Source organism: Alligator mississippiensis, chromosome 5 (genome assembly GCF_030867095.1).
Source record: "Alligator mississippiensis isolate rAllMis1 chromosome 5, rAllMis1, whole genome shotgun sequence".
Taxonomy (NCBI): Eukaryota; Metazoa; Chordata; order Crocodylia; family Alligatoridae; genus Alligator; species Alligator mississippiensis.
This window is the reverse complement of record NC_081828.1, coordinates 65,988,834-66,003,984: the sequence shown is the minus strand read 5'-3', so window position 1 is coordinate 66,003,984 and position 15,151 is coordinate 65,988,834. Positions and strand designations below refer to the sequence as shown.

The window sequence follows — 15,151 nt, the reverse complement described above, 5'->3', positions numbered from 1 at the left end:
TGGTGTAATGCAGTTATTATAAAGCAATGTATTACACTTATGTTTTCAGACCAAGGCAGCTCCTTGAGACATTAACTTGTTACACATCACAGGGACACAACAGCATATTGCATGCACATATATAAAAAAGGACTTTTGTTTCTGCATTTATGCAAAAATATGAATAAACTATTTTCAGTGACCCTATTATTGCTTCAAATATACCCTGAATGGCATTCATATAAAGAGTTGATTTGGTGGGAGAATATGATAAAATATTTGTGTCACATCAGTGAGAAATAAAACCAAAAAGGCCAAATTCTCATTTAATGAAGGTTGCTTTATACAACCATGGCATAAGGCCTTTTATACACAGTCATAGCTTTGTAAAGTGAACTTGGTGTAAATAAGAATCACATCTCAGTAAATCTAGTCTGTAGCTTAATGAGTTGAGCTGGAGAAGAGGACTCAGGTTCGGGAAAGGGAAAATTGTTGGATGATATACCACTGGGACTGCAAATAGAAGTAAAGGCCAGTTGGTAATTACACTCACAAACCATAACTCAAGGACACTAGACTGGACTAGACCTCCACTAACATAACATGAATAATAATGAGCAGAGAGAGGTAGTTAGCTGTGTTGGTCTGAAGTCAGGCAGAAGTCAGGGTAGAGATGCACCTTATGTTCCTGTTACAGTAATGACAAAAGAATCCCTCTGTTTGTCACCTACAGCCCCCAGCTTGACCATCTTGGACACATCATTAATGACCTCCTCCCCTCCTAGAAAATGGTGACTATCTCAAGGACAAACCTCTCCTGACTTACAGATCACCTTCTAAACTCAAGCAGTCTCTCTCAAACAACAGGCTACCTCACTAAGGAACCAGGCCTTACAATGGACCCAGATGTAAGCTGTGCCCCCACATCAATACAGAGAGTATCAAATACCATGAAGTAGAACATCCACGGCTCATTCACCTGCACCTCTACCAATACTATAAATGCAATCACCTGCTTATATCACCTGTTTACATGCATCACCTCTCTGCTACATTGGACAGGCAGGTCAACCCTTACATGAAAGAATGAGGAGATACCAATCTGACAAAAACACAAAAAGCCTGTGGAAGAAAACTTGAACCGTCCTCGACTTTCCATTTCTCACTTCAGAGAGGCTGTTCTTGAACAACAGAACTTCATAAGCTGACTCAAATGCAAAACTTTGGAACAAAAATTCATCCGTAGAAGGATTAGGTTAAATATGGTTTAAACGGGGACAATGAATTCTTATCTCATTACCTGGATTAACTTTTATGACCCCCTTACTCCTATGGATTTATTACTTGTTTGCCTTTCCCAGGTCTGTCCCCCACTCCTCTCCCTCCCTTCCCTGTCTTTTGTATTGAAATTGTTCTCTGTAGTTGATAGGCTGCTCTGTGCATGTCCTTTCACAGCATCTGATGAAATGAGCTTTGGTTCATGAAAATGTATGCATCTCTGGTTTGGTTAGTCTTTTTGGGTCATCTCTACCCTGCCTCTGCCTGAATTACAATGCTTCAATAGAATATTACACAAATCCTGAGTAACCTTGACATATGTAAAAAACTTGTTTTAAATGAGAAAAAATCATAAATATATAGTAATAGATTGTTCTGGATTCAACAGTGCATTTAAGTATACAGGAAAACCCTCGCTATTCGTAGGTTTGGCATTCACAGTTTCAAATATTCGCGAATGCCAAACCTGCATTTTAAATACACTTTATACACTTACAAAAGCTTCTTGGGAGTTCTGTGCATGTTGCCGCCGGGCTCCTGCCACTGCTGCTGGGCTCCCCGCAGCCGCCAGGGGCACTGCATTCATGAATGCAGTGCCTTATTTGCAGATTTCACCATTCACGGGGATCATGAAAATGTATCCCCCGTGAATGGCGAGGGTTGCCTGTATACCTAAATTTTAACATATACTTAAGTGCAGTTGATTTCCATTTGCTCATGCTCTCAGACAAATATACATGTCTAACTGCTTTGCTAAACCCATCCCATTATGTGATGTTGAGAAATGTTGTGTACTTTGTTGTCTTGATGAATGAAAATTAAGTTCAGTTTATTAGGGATTCATCCATTAAGTGAAAAATACCTGTAAGTATGTCTCTCTTCCCTGTGTTATTTGTTGCAATATTAGCACCACATTCATGGATAACATAAATTTACTTAAAATGCCAACAATTTTGTAATGAACAAAAATTGAAATCTGATGTCTTGAATATTCATTAAAACTAATACTTTGAAGTCATTTTGTATATTAATTTTCAGCACAACTGCATTTTATTTCAATCTATTTAATTATATTGGAGATGGATAGTTGTATCAGCTGATCCGACTACCAGTGAAGTCAACAAAAATATTCAGAGTTGGCCTTAGGGGTGGGCAACGTGGGCGACCCCTCAGTGTGCCATGGTCAGGGGAGTGGGAAACACACACGCGCACACACACAAACGCATGCACCCATGTGAGCAGCCTGCACTCACAGCAGTGCTTTCCCCCAACCCACCTCACCCCAGCTGATCCCTGCCCCAGGCAGAAGGAGCAGTGTCTAGTCCAACCCACCCCCCGCCTCCAGCTGCTGCTCAGCAGAAGCCAGGCTGGGCACAGCACATGTGGGCAGGGTGGCACCTGCTCCAGCTTTCCTTGCTCCCGCACAGCAGCAATGGTGCCAGCCTGCTCACCTGCCTGGTGCACCATGCTGCTCTACCTCCCTGCCAGACTGTGCCCTGCACACCTGCCTCTGCCTGCAGAAGCACTGCTGACCTGGTGGGGTCAAAATACACCAAAATACAAGTTTGCCCAGGGTGTCATTTCCTTTAAGGCCACCTCTGAGAATTTTGTTTCTGATTCTAACAGGAGCAAGATTGGGCTTAGTATTTCCAGTGATGGCTAATTCAAGGTAATATCTTATTACCTACTGAGTCTACCTTCAATGAACCAAATTTCTGAATTGTTATTGGTTGATAATATGGTGCATTATATGAGAATAATAAAATACTTATATTTTAAGTGTAAAATTCTGGCCTTCCTAAAGCCATTAGAATCAATGGATTTTACCACAGGTTCTTATCTTTTCTTGTCACGAGCTACTGATCCGTTATAGTGAAGGACTCTGGGAGAACATACAAAATAGAATACCAGATGAAAATAAGGTGAGACATTGTTTCAGGTCTGCTAGCATCTGTCCAAAATAGAGCAGAGACCAAAGCAGAATGAAAGTGCTTCATGAACAAGGTCTGCATGTTTATGCTGCGGCCTTGTTATCTCTCATGTTTACAATGAATAATATAAATTAATATGATGCTAGTTGGAAAATTAACTCTGCATTTGAAGCCAGAATTGAAGAATGATTTAAATACAACAAAATATTTTGCTTAAATTCAAAAAAATAGAAAATAATGTTTCAAGCTGTATTTTTATTGCTTCTCTGAGTCCTAAATTAGTTTACTGTTCAAACAAGGCATCTTCTGTTATGTTTCAGTGACTTTAAGGTTCTTGTTATACAGTAATTGTGTGTGGCTCCTGGAGCTCTTAACACCAGCCGCTCTAGGCTACCCCTCAGTATAAAATCCCTACCTTCCCCCTCCTCCCCGGCCCCAGCTGATCCAGATCCCTGCTCACTGCCCTCCCTGCCCCCTGCCTACTTGTGGCTGCCCCTGCTATCTGTCCTGGGGGAGCTGGCAGGTAATGGGTAACCTGCCTGTCTGGCCACTGCTACTCTCTGGTCCAGGCTCAATGCAGAGAAGAGCACCCAGGCTGTAGTGGTGGTGGCAACTGGGCAGCCAGGTTAACCTTCCCTGCCTTCTCCCTTGAGACAGACAGCATGAGCAATCATAAGTAAGCGGGGCGGGGGGAGACCCAGGGGTGGGTGTGAACCAGGGGAGCCCTGGGGAACGGGGGGGGGGGGGGCGGGGGGCAGAAGGGGAGCCTGGAATGGGAGCAGAGTGGGATTCTTACCTTCCAAACCTCCAGACCCCTGCTGGCCTGAAGTGTGACTGCTCCAAACTTGAACTAGCCCTAACACTGCTCAACATCTGTGCGTCTCCCAGTGTAACATGTAACAAGGCCCTAAGATGCTAATATAGAGATTGCTAATAATCATCCTGTTCACCCCACTCAACTGCTGGCTCATCATCCATTCGCAGGATTAGATAGGAGAGAAGTTGAAAGAGATTCTGCCACAATAATAAAGAGACATAAATGGAGAGGTCGCTTACATCTACCTCACAGCGGGGACCAGCAAAGCTCAAGTCACAGATGCAGTAGAACTTGTTGAGTAAGTTCTGGCAGAGGCCTCCATTCAGGCACGGATCAGAGCTGCACTCATCAATGTCCATTTCACATCTAGGAGAAAAAAAAAGCCCAGCAGACAGTAAGCTTTGGTAATATAGAAAAAGTAACCTTAGAAAGAGGAATGATTCACTCAGGCCACTGTTTAGTCCAAACTTTAGCTGCCTAACTGCACTTAAATCTTTTGGCTCCTTGTACTGTTTAGGAATGCAGGTATTCCATGGTAGATGTCACAGACGTGCCATTTAAATGCTTGACTTAGATGACAGGCATGCAAAATGAGCTTTTATGCAACTTAGAATCTGATCTGGGATAATTTCTGCAGAGATGCATGCCCATTCTGTTTTCCTGATGTCACTGTGAGTTGGGTGCACTTGGCATATTGAAGTGTTCAGCCCCAAGTCAAACAAACTTTCATTTTACATGTTTAAGTGCCAGTGTGAATGTTCACATGCCATATTACCTGCTAGGTATCTAGGTTCTAGCCATATTGGTTTAGAGGAAAGGCAATCAGGACTTGTAGTAGATAGGATACCTTTTATTAGACCATTTATTATTTCCAGCTTGAACTGAAATTCCATGGGACTCAAGTTCCCACAAAGACTACGTGTGCTTCTATGCCTGAATGTTTTTATATTGAAAAGCTTTTGCCAAATTGCGTCACTTTGAGCTATATAATTGATCCACTACAGTCCATGTTGTTATTGTTGTTCAATGACTGGACAATTGAAACATTTTAATTAATAAAGTATGAGTGTTTTATGTGAATAACAGCCCTTCTCTGAACATTTATACAAGCAAAGTTCATAAGAACTGACTGCCCAAAGGAGTTTTCCATCTACTGACTCCTCTGTGAAATCCTATGAAATAATGAACTTTCATTTCTACCCAGGAGAACATTTACAATCTTTTCTCTAATGCCTGATGAAGAGTGTTTGTGCCCAAAGGCTTGCAATTAAAGACTTTTTTTTGCAAAAATCTTGTTGGTCTAATAAAATATATCATCTATATTACCTGCTAGAAATGCCAGTAGAGGCCCAGTAGAATCCCTACTGATCTAGCTGAGGATCAGAAGCCCCAGGACATGTAGATATGTTCAGTGTAGCATAGTCTCAGATTTTAAATGTTTACTGAAATATAAAAAGGCCTTACACAATTTTCATTATAAAATACAATTAATTATATGTGAGTTCTTATAGCTTTTCATGACAATCTAACATGCATTAAAAAGTGTACTGTGACTGATTTGTTAATCTAAATGTTTTTCGTTGCTGTGACAAAACTTTTCCCAATATTTTACCATGACCCACAAACCAGTCTTAATATCGTCTAATGAGTAGACCCAATCTGTTTCTGCAAAAGAAATATGTTTATGAAATTTTCTCTGAATTGCAATAAGCCACTAAGTTTGACCATAGTCATGGTCAAATTCAAGCAGTCCTGCTAATAAGTTTTGCTTGTATAGATGGTCAGAGAAGGGCTGTTATTTGCATAAAACACTCGTACTTCATTAATTAATTAAAATGTTTCAATTGTCCAGTCACTGAACAATGATGATAAGATGATAACATGGACTGTAGTGGATCAATTTTATAGCTCAATTGCAATTGAGCAATAAAATTGCAATTTGGCAAAAGCTTTTCAATATAAAAACATTCAGGCATAGAAGCACACGTAGTCTTTGTGGGAACTTAAGTCCCATGGAATTTCAGTTCAAGCTGGAAATTTAACTCCCTTGGTTTATGTTGAAATTCCCAGCTATAAGTCCATGAGTCATTTTGCAATAAATAGTTTGAATTTCTCTTCTAAAAATGAGCTTTCCATGTCCATAAGTGATGCTGAATCGGAGAATCAGCGATTCGGCCATAGACACAGCTTTACATGTTTTTTCTACCACCCCCTTTCTTTTGTGCTTGACCCAAAGTCCGTCAAATTGTATGGAATGTACTTCAGTAATTTTCATAAGGCATGGCTTGAACATTTTCTGAGGGACTGGCAATGCTCTTAAAAGAATACTCTACATCAATTTTATCAATCCAATTAATAAGTGAAAAAGTGGTTTTTAATTTCCCTCTGTTCACATGTTACCATACTATATGCTGGTAAAATAAGTCCCGTGTATTTTATACATGGTAACAATCCGATTTAGTTTACTGACTGCTGTTTACCTATTGGCAATTTGGAGGAAAGGTATGAAGTATTTTTGCAATTTAGGGACCAAAAAGTAGGTCTCAATGAAGTGCTCTATTGCGGTGCCGCAGTCTATAAGCAGCATCATCATTTCAATTAAGATCATGGAATCTATAAAATAAAAGTTGTTGCCAGCCAGTGGTGAAGGACGTAAGAAAGGATTTATTGCCAAAGCTCTAGTTAGCGAGATGCCTAGGGGTTAGGAGGGAGAACCGCCGCCCCCCACACACTTTTCTCCTACCTTGAAGACCCAAGCAAAATACACACCAAGCACTGAGGGAGAAGGTGATTTATTTTTCTTTTTCTCCTATTCCAAATCTTCTGGGATTGGCAGGAGGCCTTTCTGGCTGTCTGAGCTAAATATTATAGCACAGCAATGATTGCCAAGTGCAGTCTGTACTGGGTGGACAGGAATTTTTCATTTCATCTATCATTTACAACTTACTGCAGTGATTCCACAAAGTCAGTGGGCATTAAAAAGTTATTTAAGAGAGTCAGAAACCTTGAGTTGAAAGTTCTGTACTTGCTGAGTTGCACAGCTTGAGCCGGTGGGGGCTTTGGACACTGCACACTACTGATTTAATTTTCTTTGTATTAAGAGCAAAATCATTTGTTTTATGTTTTCTATCTTTTTATAGTCACATTTGTGTCACTGCTATTGGGCAAAGTGCTGAATGCCTCTGAACAAAACTTGAGTTAATTTGTTAGGATGGGGACTACATCTTCCTCTGCTTGTACAGCATCTTGGACAATGAAGCCCTGATCCTGACTGGGAATTTGCGTACTGCTGCAATGTATAGAATTAATACAAATAATAAACTGCCTTGGTACAATGCAATACAAATTTAGGCATGTGTGCAGGTAGCCAGTCCTTCTTGCTAGCTAAGAGCTGTGCTAAAGTTATGCTTAAGTATAAATCTATACTTAATAATTTATAATAATTACGTATAATAATTTCACATGTAATAAACAGCAAGTTACAATGCTAGTTTGTGTTTAGTGTAATGCCCTCCCCTGTCAGAGAACGTCTCTTATATCCAGACTGGATGACAGCTCAGTGAAACCAGTTGACACGAGGTATATTTGGCTTTGGACACACATTACTTTTGTACCACTACATACACCCTTATGGCCCTATATAAAATGAGTGTCCTCATATCCAAGTTGTTTGTAGCACTACAAAAATGGTGGACCCACCACAAAGACATTGTGACTTTAAATAGAAATTTCTTTGTAGTGGTATGTGTACACTGTGGACTGTTAGATGTAGTGCTACAAAGGTCTTTCAGACCACAGCATCCCAAAAGCGCTCTGTTTTTCCTTCTGCCTCTCTAAGAGAGAGGAAAAGAGAGCAGTTGACATCCTAACAGTCCACAGTAAGCAGAATTGTAGCCTTGTTGCTCTGTTTCTCTTCAGTGGAAATAGCCAATTGGGCACTGGACACTGCCTGATCAGCTGCTGTTGTCACGGTTTTCAGATAGCTTGATCAGCTGTTGTCACCCAGCATCAACAACTGATTGGGCTGTGTTGATTCTAACAGGGTACCTCTGCTCCTGCTACTAGAAAGGCCTGAGAGGGTGAGGGACTCAGGGCCAGGAAGGGCGATAAGGAGTAACAGCCCAGGTGGACAGGGCTTGGGACTCATAAGGCCAGGTCGCTAATGAAGCAATTAGCTGCACCTGGTCACTGGGTACAGAAGACCTGGTCAGATGACCAGAAGAAGCTTGGGCTTGGGGATATAAGCCTTGTCTCTAACCATGCAAGGTGCAGCCCCTACCTGAAGCATGGAGAGAAGTTTTTGGGAGTGGGGGGTTGCTGGAGATGGACAGTAAAGGCACCCCAGCCGCCCAGATGAGCTGGGGAAGAAGGCTCCTACGGGTAGGATTTACAAGTAACATTTACCTTGAGGAGGGGAAAGTATTTGTGTTATGAGCAGCTGGCTTGTGCTTTTGTTCTGTTTGTACTGGAGCACCGGATAGTGGCTACAGGGGTGGAGGAAGCCATGAACAGGGGTGCTTGTGTGGCACCCCTTGCTACTTGTTCCAGGAGCTAGCCCTGAGCTAAAGGGGCTAAAGCTGGCAGTGAGACTGAAACCCTAGGAGGGATTTCAACCCTAAGATTGAAACCCAAGGTAGGGCTGATACCTGGGAGTTCAGGTCTTAAACAGTAGACCAAATCTGAGGGTGCAGCTAGAGAAAAAGGGGGCCATGGCTATGACAGCTGAGGCTTGACAGTCCTGAGAAGCCTATGGGAGTGCTCCCTTAAAACAGAAGCACTCAAAAGGGAGTACAGGCCCCTAGATGAAGCAACCAGCGAAGCTACCCCAGGGACTGCCTCCCTCAACAACAAACAAAATCATGTTAAAGGCGTGGCAGTTGAGAGACTGGAGGTGAGGTGGGGCCAGGGGCAGGGGAGACCCTGGTGTCAGGGTAGCAGCCCCTGTCACTTTAAGATGAAAGGCTGAGGAAGAAACAGCCTGCAAGTGTGGCCAATTAGAAAGTCATCTGACCAGAAGGGGACTGGGCTTGAGGTATATAAGCCCAGGGCCAGGGATCCCAGAAGTCAGCAGCCTAGGAAAGGCAGCTGTCAGCAGGGCTGGGGAACCTAAGAGTGGGACCAGGGTCTAGGGAGCCTGAAGGTCAGGGACCAGTGCTGGCAATTGCCATGGCCAGGGAGTCCAGAGATGTCAATTGGCCAGGAGTGGGGTCAGGGCCTAGAGAGGGGCCAAAGACTGGGGATTACTGCCAGAAACTGAATGGTCTACAGAGCTTGTAGCCCAGGAGGGTCAAGGAATTGGGACTGGGAGCCCATAGATCAGGAAGGGCACATGTTAGCATGCCATCTCAGAGACATGGGAGTGGGTATTGGGGAGGATGGAACCCATGTAATTAGCCCTTAAGGCTAATTACAAATTTTTGACCATGGGCACCTGTGGTCCTAAGAGTAAGACCAGGCTTGGGAAGACCTGGGGAACCCTCCCTTTCTCTAAAAGTTAATAACATCAAGGCCTGGCAGGGGAGTGAACGGGAGATTGCCCAAGGAGAGTCACAAGTGGGCAAGGGCCAAGTGGCCACCAGGGGGCATCATCCACCCCTGGGACAAGCACTTGTTACACTACCACAGTGGCAGAAACAGCTGACTGGCTACCAAAACCACCCCAGCTGTTCCCACTGCAGATGGGTTTTGGACAGTCTGATCAGCTGTCTGTTTCCCTGACTGGCTCACCTGGCAGGAAGGGAACTACAGAGCAATCCTTTATTACCATATGGCTGGAAAACATGTCTTTTAGAGGACTCTAGCCAGGGGATTATGCACGTGTGCACAACCTCATAGAACGCTCTTTTTGTAGCACTAAAAATGAATGCGTGTCCAAAGGCATGTATCTGAACCATCAAAATGTTCTATTTTGTCATATTTGGAACTAACATGGACCCAGGAACATGTGCATGTAGAAAGAGGTATGTAAAATATAATGGCATTCAGGCAAAAAAAAATCTTAAAATAAATTAATTCCTCGTTGAAGTCACTGGAGCTGTTGAAATGAAACTGCCATGCTCTTGAAGTCTTGAATTCATGTTGATCTCAGAAAGAACTACTCTATTTAACCTCTCTCTCTTTTATTACAGGGGTAGGATTGAAGCAGTGATACCATTTCAATCACTCCTCCAGAAAGAGGATGCTTTCTGGAAGTGATGTTCCATGAAGCCTGTGCAATACTCCTGACATCCTGCAGTGGGGAAAGTATGTGATAAATTCTGAAGTGTCTCACCGTTCTCCAGTAAAGCCAGGTAGGCACATGCATCTCAGCTTGCCATCATGCTCAGTACAGTTGCCATAGTTGTAACAAGTGATATTTTTCTTCCCATTCCCACAGACTGTAGAAGGTAACCTTTTGTATCTGGATAAATAAGAAAGTCAACTTAACACTGCACAGGCCTCAGGATGCAGAGGACCCACCTGGGATGCCCCCCTCCCCTCCAAATGTATGGGTGATGCTGGAGCCATGCAGACCCTACCCTCTGCTGCTTGGGCTGTGATGGTGATATGCTGTAGGGGTGTGCGAAGCGGGCCCTATTCGATTCAGATTTGGCCCGAATTTGGGACAGATTCAATTTGTTGATTCAGATCGCTGTCCCTGATTTGATTCGGCCGAATCAGAATCTGAAGATTTGATGCTGAATCGGAGAATCAGTGATTCGGCCATAGCCACAGCTTTAAATGTTTTTTCTACATACCTCAAGGTACCAGCATGGCTTGTGAATGCTGCAATGCTGGGATGCAGGGAGCATCCCAAAGGAGCACAGGGGGGCTTCCCACATGCTTGGCAGCGAACCCGGAAGTGGACCAGAAGTACTTCCAGTCCACTTCCGGGTCTGACAAGGAGTGCACGCCCCGCCCCCCCCTCACCCCCCAGCTCAGCAATCAGCCTTGGGGGGACTCCAGGTGCTCCCCCAGGTCCAGGAGGCACCAGTCACCGAGCTGTGGGAGTGCGGGGGAGCCCCCCAATATGCTCCCTAGCAGACCCGGAAGTGGACCAGAAGTGCTTCTGGTCAACTTCCAGATCTGCTGCCGAGCACACTGGGGAGCCCCCCATGCTTCTGTGGGACACTCTATGTGCCCCAGCATCGCAGCATTCATGAGCCACCTGCTACCTAGAGATATGTAGAAAAAACATTTAAAGCTGTGTCTATGGCTAAATCGCCGACTCCTTCCAAATCTCTCTGAATTGATTTGCAGGGTTCCAATTCAATTCAGAGAGATTAAAGGGTCCTCTGATTCGATTCAGAGATTCAGCCACCAAATCGGGCTGCATCTCTGCCAAATCAAATCAGTGTTCAAAGCTTCACACAGCCCTAATATGTGGACTGCTGGGTTCCCTCGTGCCATGTTGCAGTGGGAGAAGTGGCTGTACGGGCCCCTGAGCCCAACGTTAACCACTGCCAGCCTGGTGCCTGCCAGCCACCAGTTGGACAAAGTGTAAATTTTTCTTGTTAATTTATTTAGCACAGCTCCATGTGTGCTTCATCAGAGTTTAAGGCATCTCCTGAAAGCACTGTAAGACTCTCTTATTTGGGCAGACCTTCAACAGACAATTATGTTATCTGTGGAGTTTGTTCTTCACCTGCTTTCATCTGTTTTTATAATTTTTCTGTTGTCTATTGTAAACTACCCTTAGCCTGTCTTGCAGAGGGCTGGGATAGACATCTAATAAATAAATTAATTTAAGCATGCCAGTCTGGTTAAGTTATAAATTGTTAGGCTTTCTGTATTGTAAATGAATTGTGAGTAAGGGCCAGATTCGAATACTGTTAGACTTTAAGCAAGCAGTACTTCACACCACAGATACTCCCCATTGCTTCAGCAGTTCTGCTTATGATGATGGATTCGTTTAATACATACAAGGGCAACATGTTCTAACTGAAAATAGGTATGCTGTTTGAGAAGCTGCATGAGGATGCACCACATATAGACAGACTTTTTTTTTAAGTTTCTTCAGAGATACTGAGTATTGGCTGTGGATTTTGACTGAGGCATGCTCTTATGGGACTTAAACATGAAGGTTCCTTGCTAGGGCTCCATTTGGGATCAGGTTGATTGCCATATTTGGGGACAGGAAGGAATTTTACCCCATTGTCGGATTGATGTGGACTGTGGGAGTTTTTGCTTTCCCCTAGGTGAGGGCATGGCCAGCCCTCTTCCTAGGATCTCTTGAGAATATATTAACAACCTTTATAGCAGTAGGAGATAGGTCACTGTGGTCGCCCTTCTTTAGCTATGGTAGGTTAGGGTGTTTTGTCTTGTATTGTCTCAGGGTTATCTGTGTAATTTTATTAAAAGGTTAGACCAGCAGTTCCCAAGCTGTGGGTTACAACTCCAAATGGGGTCACAACATGGATGGATGGGGTTACAATAATTACAGGGATCCAGGTTTTCCGTTCACTGTGTAAAAATGCAGATTTTCTCCTTTTTAAAGGAGAAAAACACATGTTTTCCCTTGCAGACTGGTAGAATGCCAGCCTGCAAGGGGCTGGTTGGGACTCAGGAAGTGGGGTAGGGTGATTGGAGGCAGGAGTGCCACATGCATGTGCACACGTACATACATGTGAGTGGTGGAACTCTTGCAGCTCCCTCCAGGGGCAGAGAGGTGAGGGGGGCAGAAGAAATGTATTGGGGGGTGAGGGAGCACTGGAAATGTGGTGGAATGGGTCAGGAGGGCCAAAGTAATGTAGCAAGGGCACATGTGCCCCCCAAGATTTTTGTGCCCACCGCAGGGTGCAGGGCTGCAGCCAGGCCAGACCAGCTCCAGGCAGAAGCCACCTCTGCAGCCTGGCAGGCGGAACCTGGCATGGGAATGAGAGTTGTGCCACCAAGGTGACGCATGGCAGCAGTGTGGAGTTGTGCCTCTGCTGCTGCTGGGCAGGCAGGGGGCACCTTAGCTTGGCAGCCATGGTGGTGCAGTCTTCCCTCCTGTGCTGGGTCCTGCCCACTGGGCTGCAGAGCCCTTGTGGGGGAGGGCAGCAGGGCAGGGACCCCCAAGCCTGCAGCAGGGAGCCATCATCCTCCACTCCTTCACAGGCTGCACTCTGGCTGTGCCACCCTTGGGAGAGGGGACAGAAAGGGGAGCCAGGCTCTGCACTCCATGCTGGCTGCAGCAGCTACCACCTTCCGTGAGTGGCAGCTGAGGCCTGGGTGCTGCTGCAGGGTAGAGGGCTGCAGGCCCCTGGCCCTGGTGCACCTGGTAGAGGGCTAGGAGTTGGCAGTGAGCAGCACTGGCAGGGCTAAAGGGCTGTGGGGTCAGGAGTCAGGGACACTGGCAGGACCAGGGGACTGTGGGTGGGGAGTGAGGAGCACCTGGGGGTGGTGGGCTGCAGTTTGGGTGTGAGGGGCTATGCTGAGGGAAAGTTTGGGAAGCATTGCATTAGACAGTGGATTTGTAAAGGATGATTTGGATAGTGTGATCTTGCATCAGGAAGGGGTTGGACTAGATGAGCTGTGGATGTCCCTTGAACCTCTACTTTTCTATGGTTCTATGATTTTCTAATGGCTGCAGACTTTTATTTCAGGGAGAAAAACTCTATGCCTGCCTGAATCTATCCATTCAGTATCTGCTATAGTTAGTGTGTTGGTAGCTGCCTGGCTTATTAAATCAGGCTATAGTACAGAGCAAATTTCAGTTATTCATCAAAGAAAGGAAAGTAAGCGGTGAAGTGTGATATCCAGCTGATTATGATGAATCTCAAAAACAGACATTTATAGCTGTATTTAAAGTGCTTTCCAAACCTCCACTATAATAACTCATTATCAAGTAGAAAATAGACCCTGCCATTAGGTAAGTGTTGTGGCTTTATTTGATAGTAATACAATTTAGCAGAGAATGTAAATGATGGGATTTGTGTGCAAGACTTAGTACTAAACCAGAGCAACAAAACTTGGTAATGGCTTAAAATAAAATATAAAGCTTCCAAAGCTGTTTGTGTATTTTAAAATGAAACTAAAGGGTGGGTTCTTCAGCTAGCATAAATCAGTATGACTCCTTTGAAATAAGGGGACTGTAACTCCTTATGTCTCTGGATAATTTTAAAAATAAAAAGCTTAAGCACATTGAAGCCTTGCATGTGTTTCAACTTCTGCAGTAGCATTTATGATTAGAAGAATGTATAGTATTTGTACTAATCGTGCAGCCCTCACTCAAGGACAACTTCCATTGAAGCCTGTCTCTGATGTCTCAAGGAAACATTTATTAGATCAAACTAAAGAAAAATCCAGGGCACTGACAGAAATGTTATATGTCACATGACTGGCCCCTTGAAAGCGTTGTACAGCCATACCCTGACAGATGTGCACAGCTGCAGAGTGCTTTAAAAGTGGCTGATTGCACAACAAATAACCCTTATTTAATGAGGGTTCAGATGAAGGTGCTCCAAAGTTGAACACCTTCATTAACTTATGTTTGTTCCTGCATGCACGTCCCAGCCCTGCCCCCCTGCTACCTGCAGGGTGGGAGAGGAGATGGAGGGGGGAAGGGAACTCCGGACTGGGGTTTGCCTGGCCTGTGCTGGGGAGGGGTGTGGATTGGAGCCTCTTTGGGAGGGTGGCTTCAATCAAACCCCCTCTCCAGCGCAGGCTGGGCAAACCCCAGACTGGAGTTCCGCCCCCACCCCATCCTGCAAATAGCACCACAGCTGGGGGAAGAGCAGGGCTAAAGGAAAAGCTGCAGACATGCAGTCACTCTCCACTGGATCAGCTTTAAAGTGGAGATCTATTCTCCTCCCCGTAACCTCCCCAAACAGAGAACGTCGCGTTGGGGCATCATTGTAACTCATGACACTTTCTGTGAAGCGCCATGAGTTACAGTGGGGAGCTGCATGTCTGTCAGTGCCCCCCAGTCTCCACCAAAGTATTTCAGCTCTGGATCATGGAAATTCTGTGAGAAACTTATTTTGAATTACTTAAGCCTCATAAATGGCTTCTCAAAATACTAAGAAAACCCCTTTTTTCAAAAACCTTATTTTTTTTCTAAATCACCTAAGTGTTTTAAGAGCTAAATCTCATTGACTTTCACTGGGATTGAAGTTCCTAAGTCACCAGGAATTTACTTGAAAATTTTCCCCAGACCCAGTACAAATTCTATGTTGTGTTGTTT

General features: G+C 44.4%; 1 protein-coding gene across 1 annotated transcript in view; it reads right to left on the bottom strand.

Moving 5' to 3' along the window:
- The window catches only part of CRB1 (crumbs cell polarity complex component 1), a 138,286-nt gene that overhangs the window by 31,326 nt on the left and 91,809 nt on the right, over positions 1-15,151 (bottom strand). Inside the window, exons 10-11 of the mRNA XM_059729340.1 lie at positions 10,277-10,405; positions 4,245-4,371 (exon numbers count right to left, since the gene is read on the bottom strand). Of these exons, the coding sequence (XP_059585323.1) occupies positions 4,245-4,371; positions 10,277-10,405 (256 nt within the window). The remainder of the gene's footprint in view (positions 1-4,244; positions 4,372-10,276; positions 10,406-15,151) is intronic.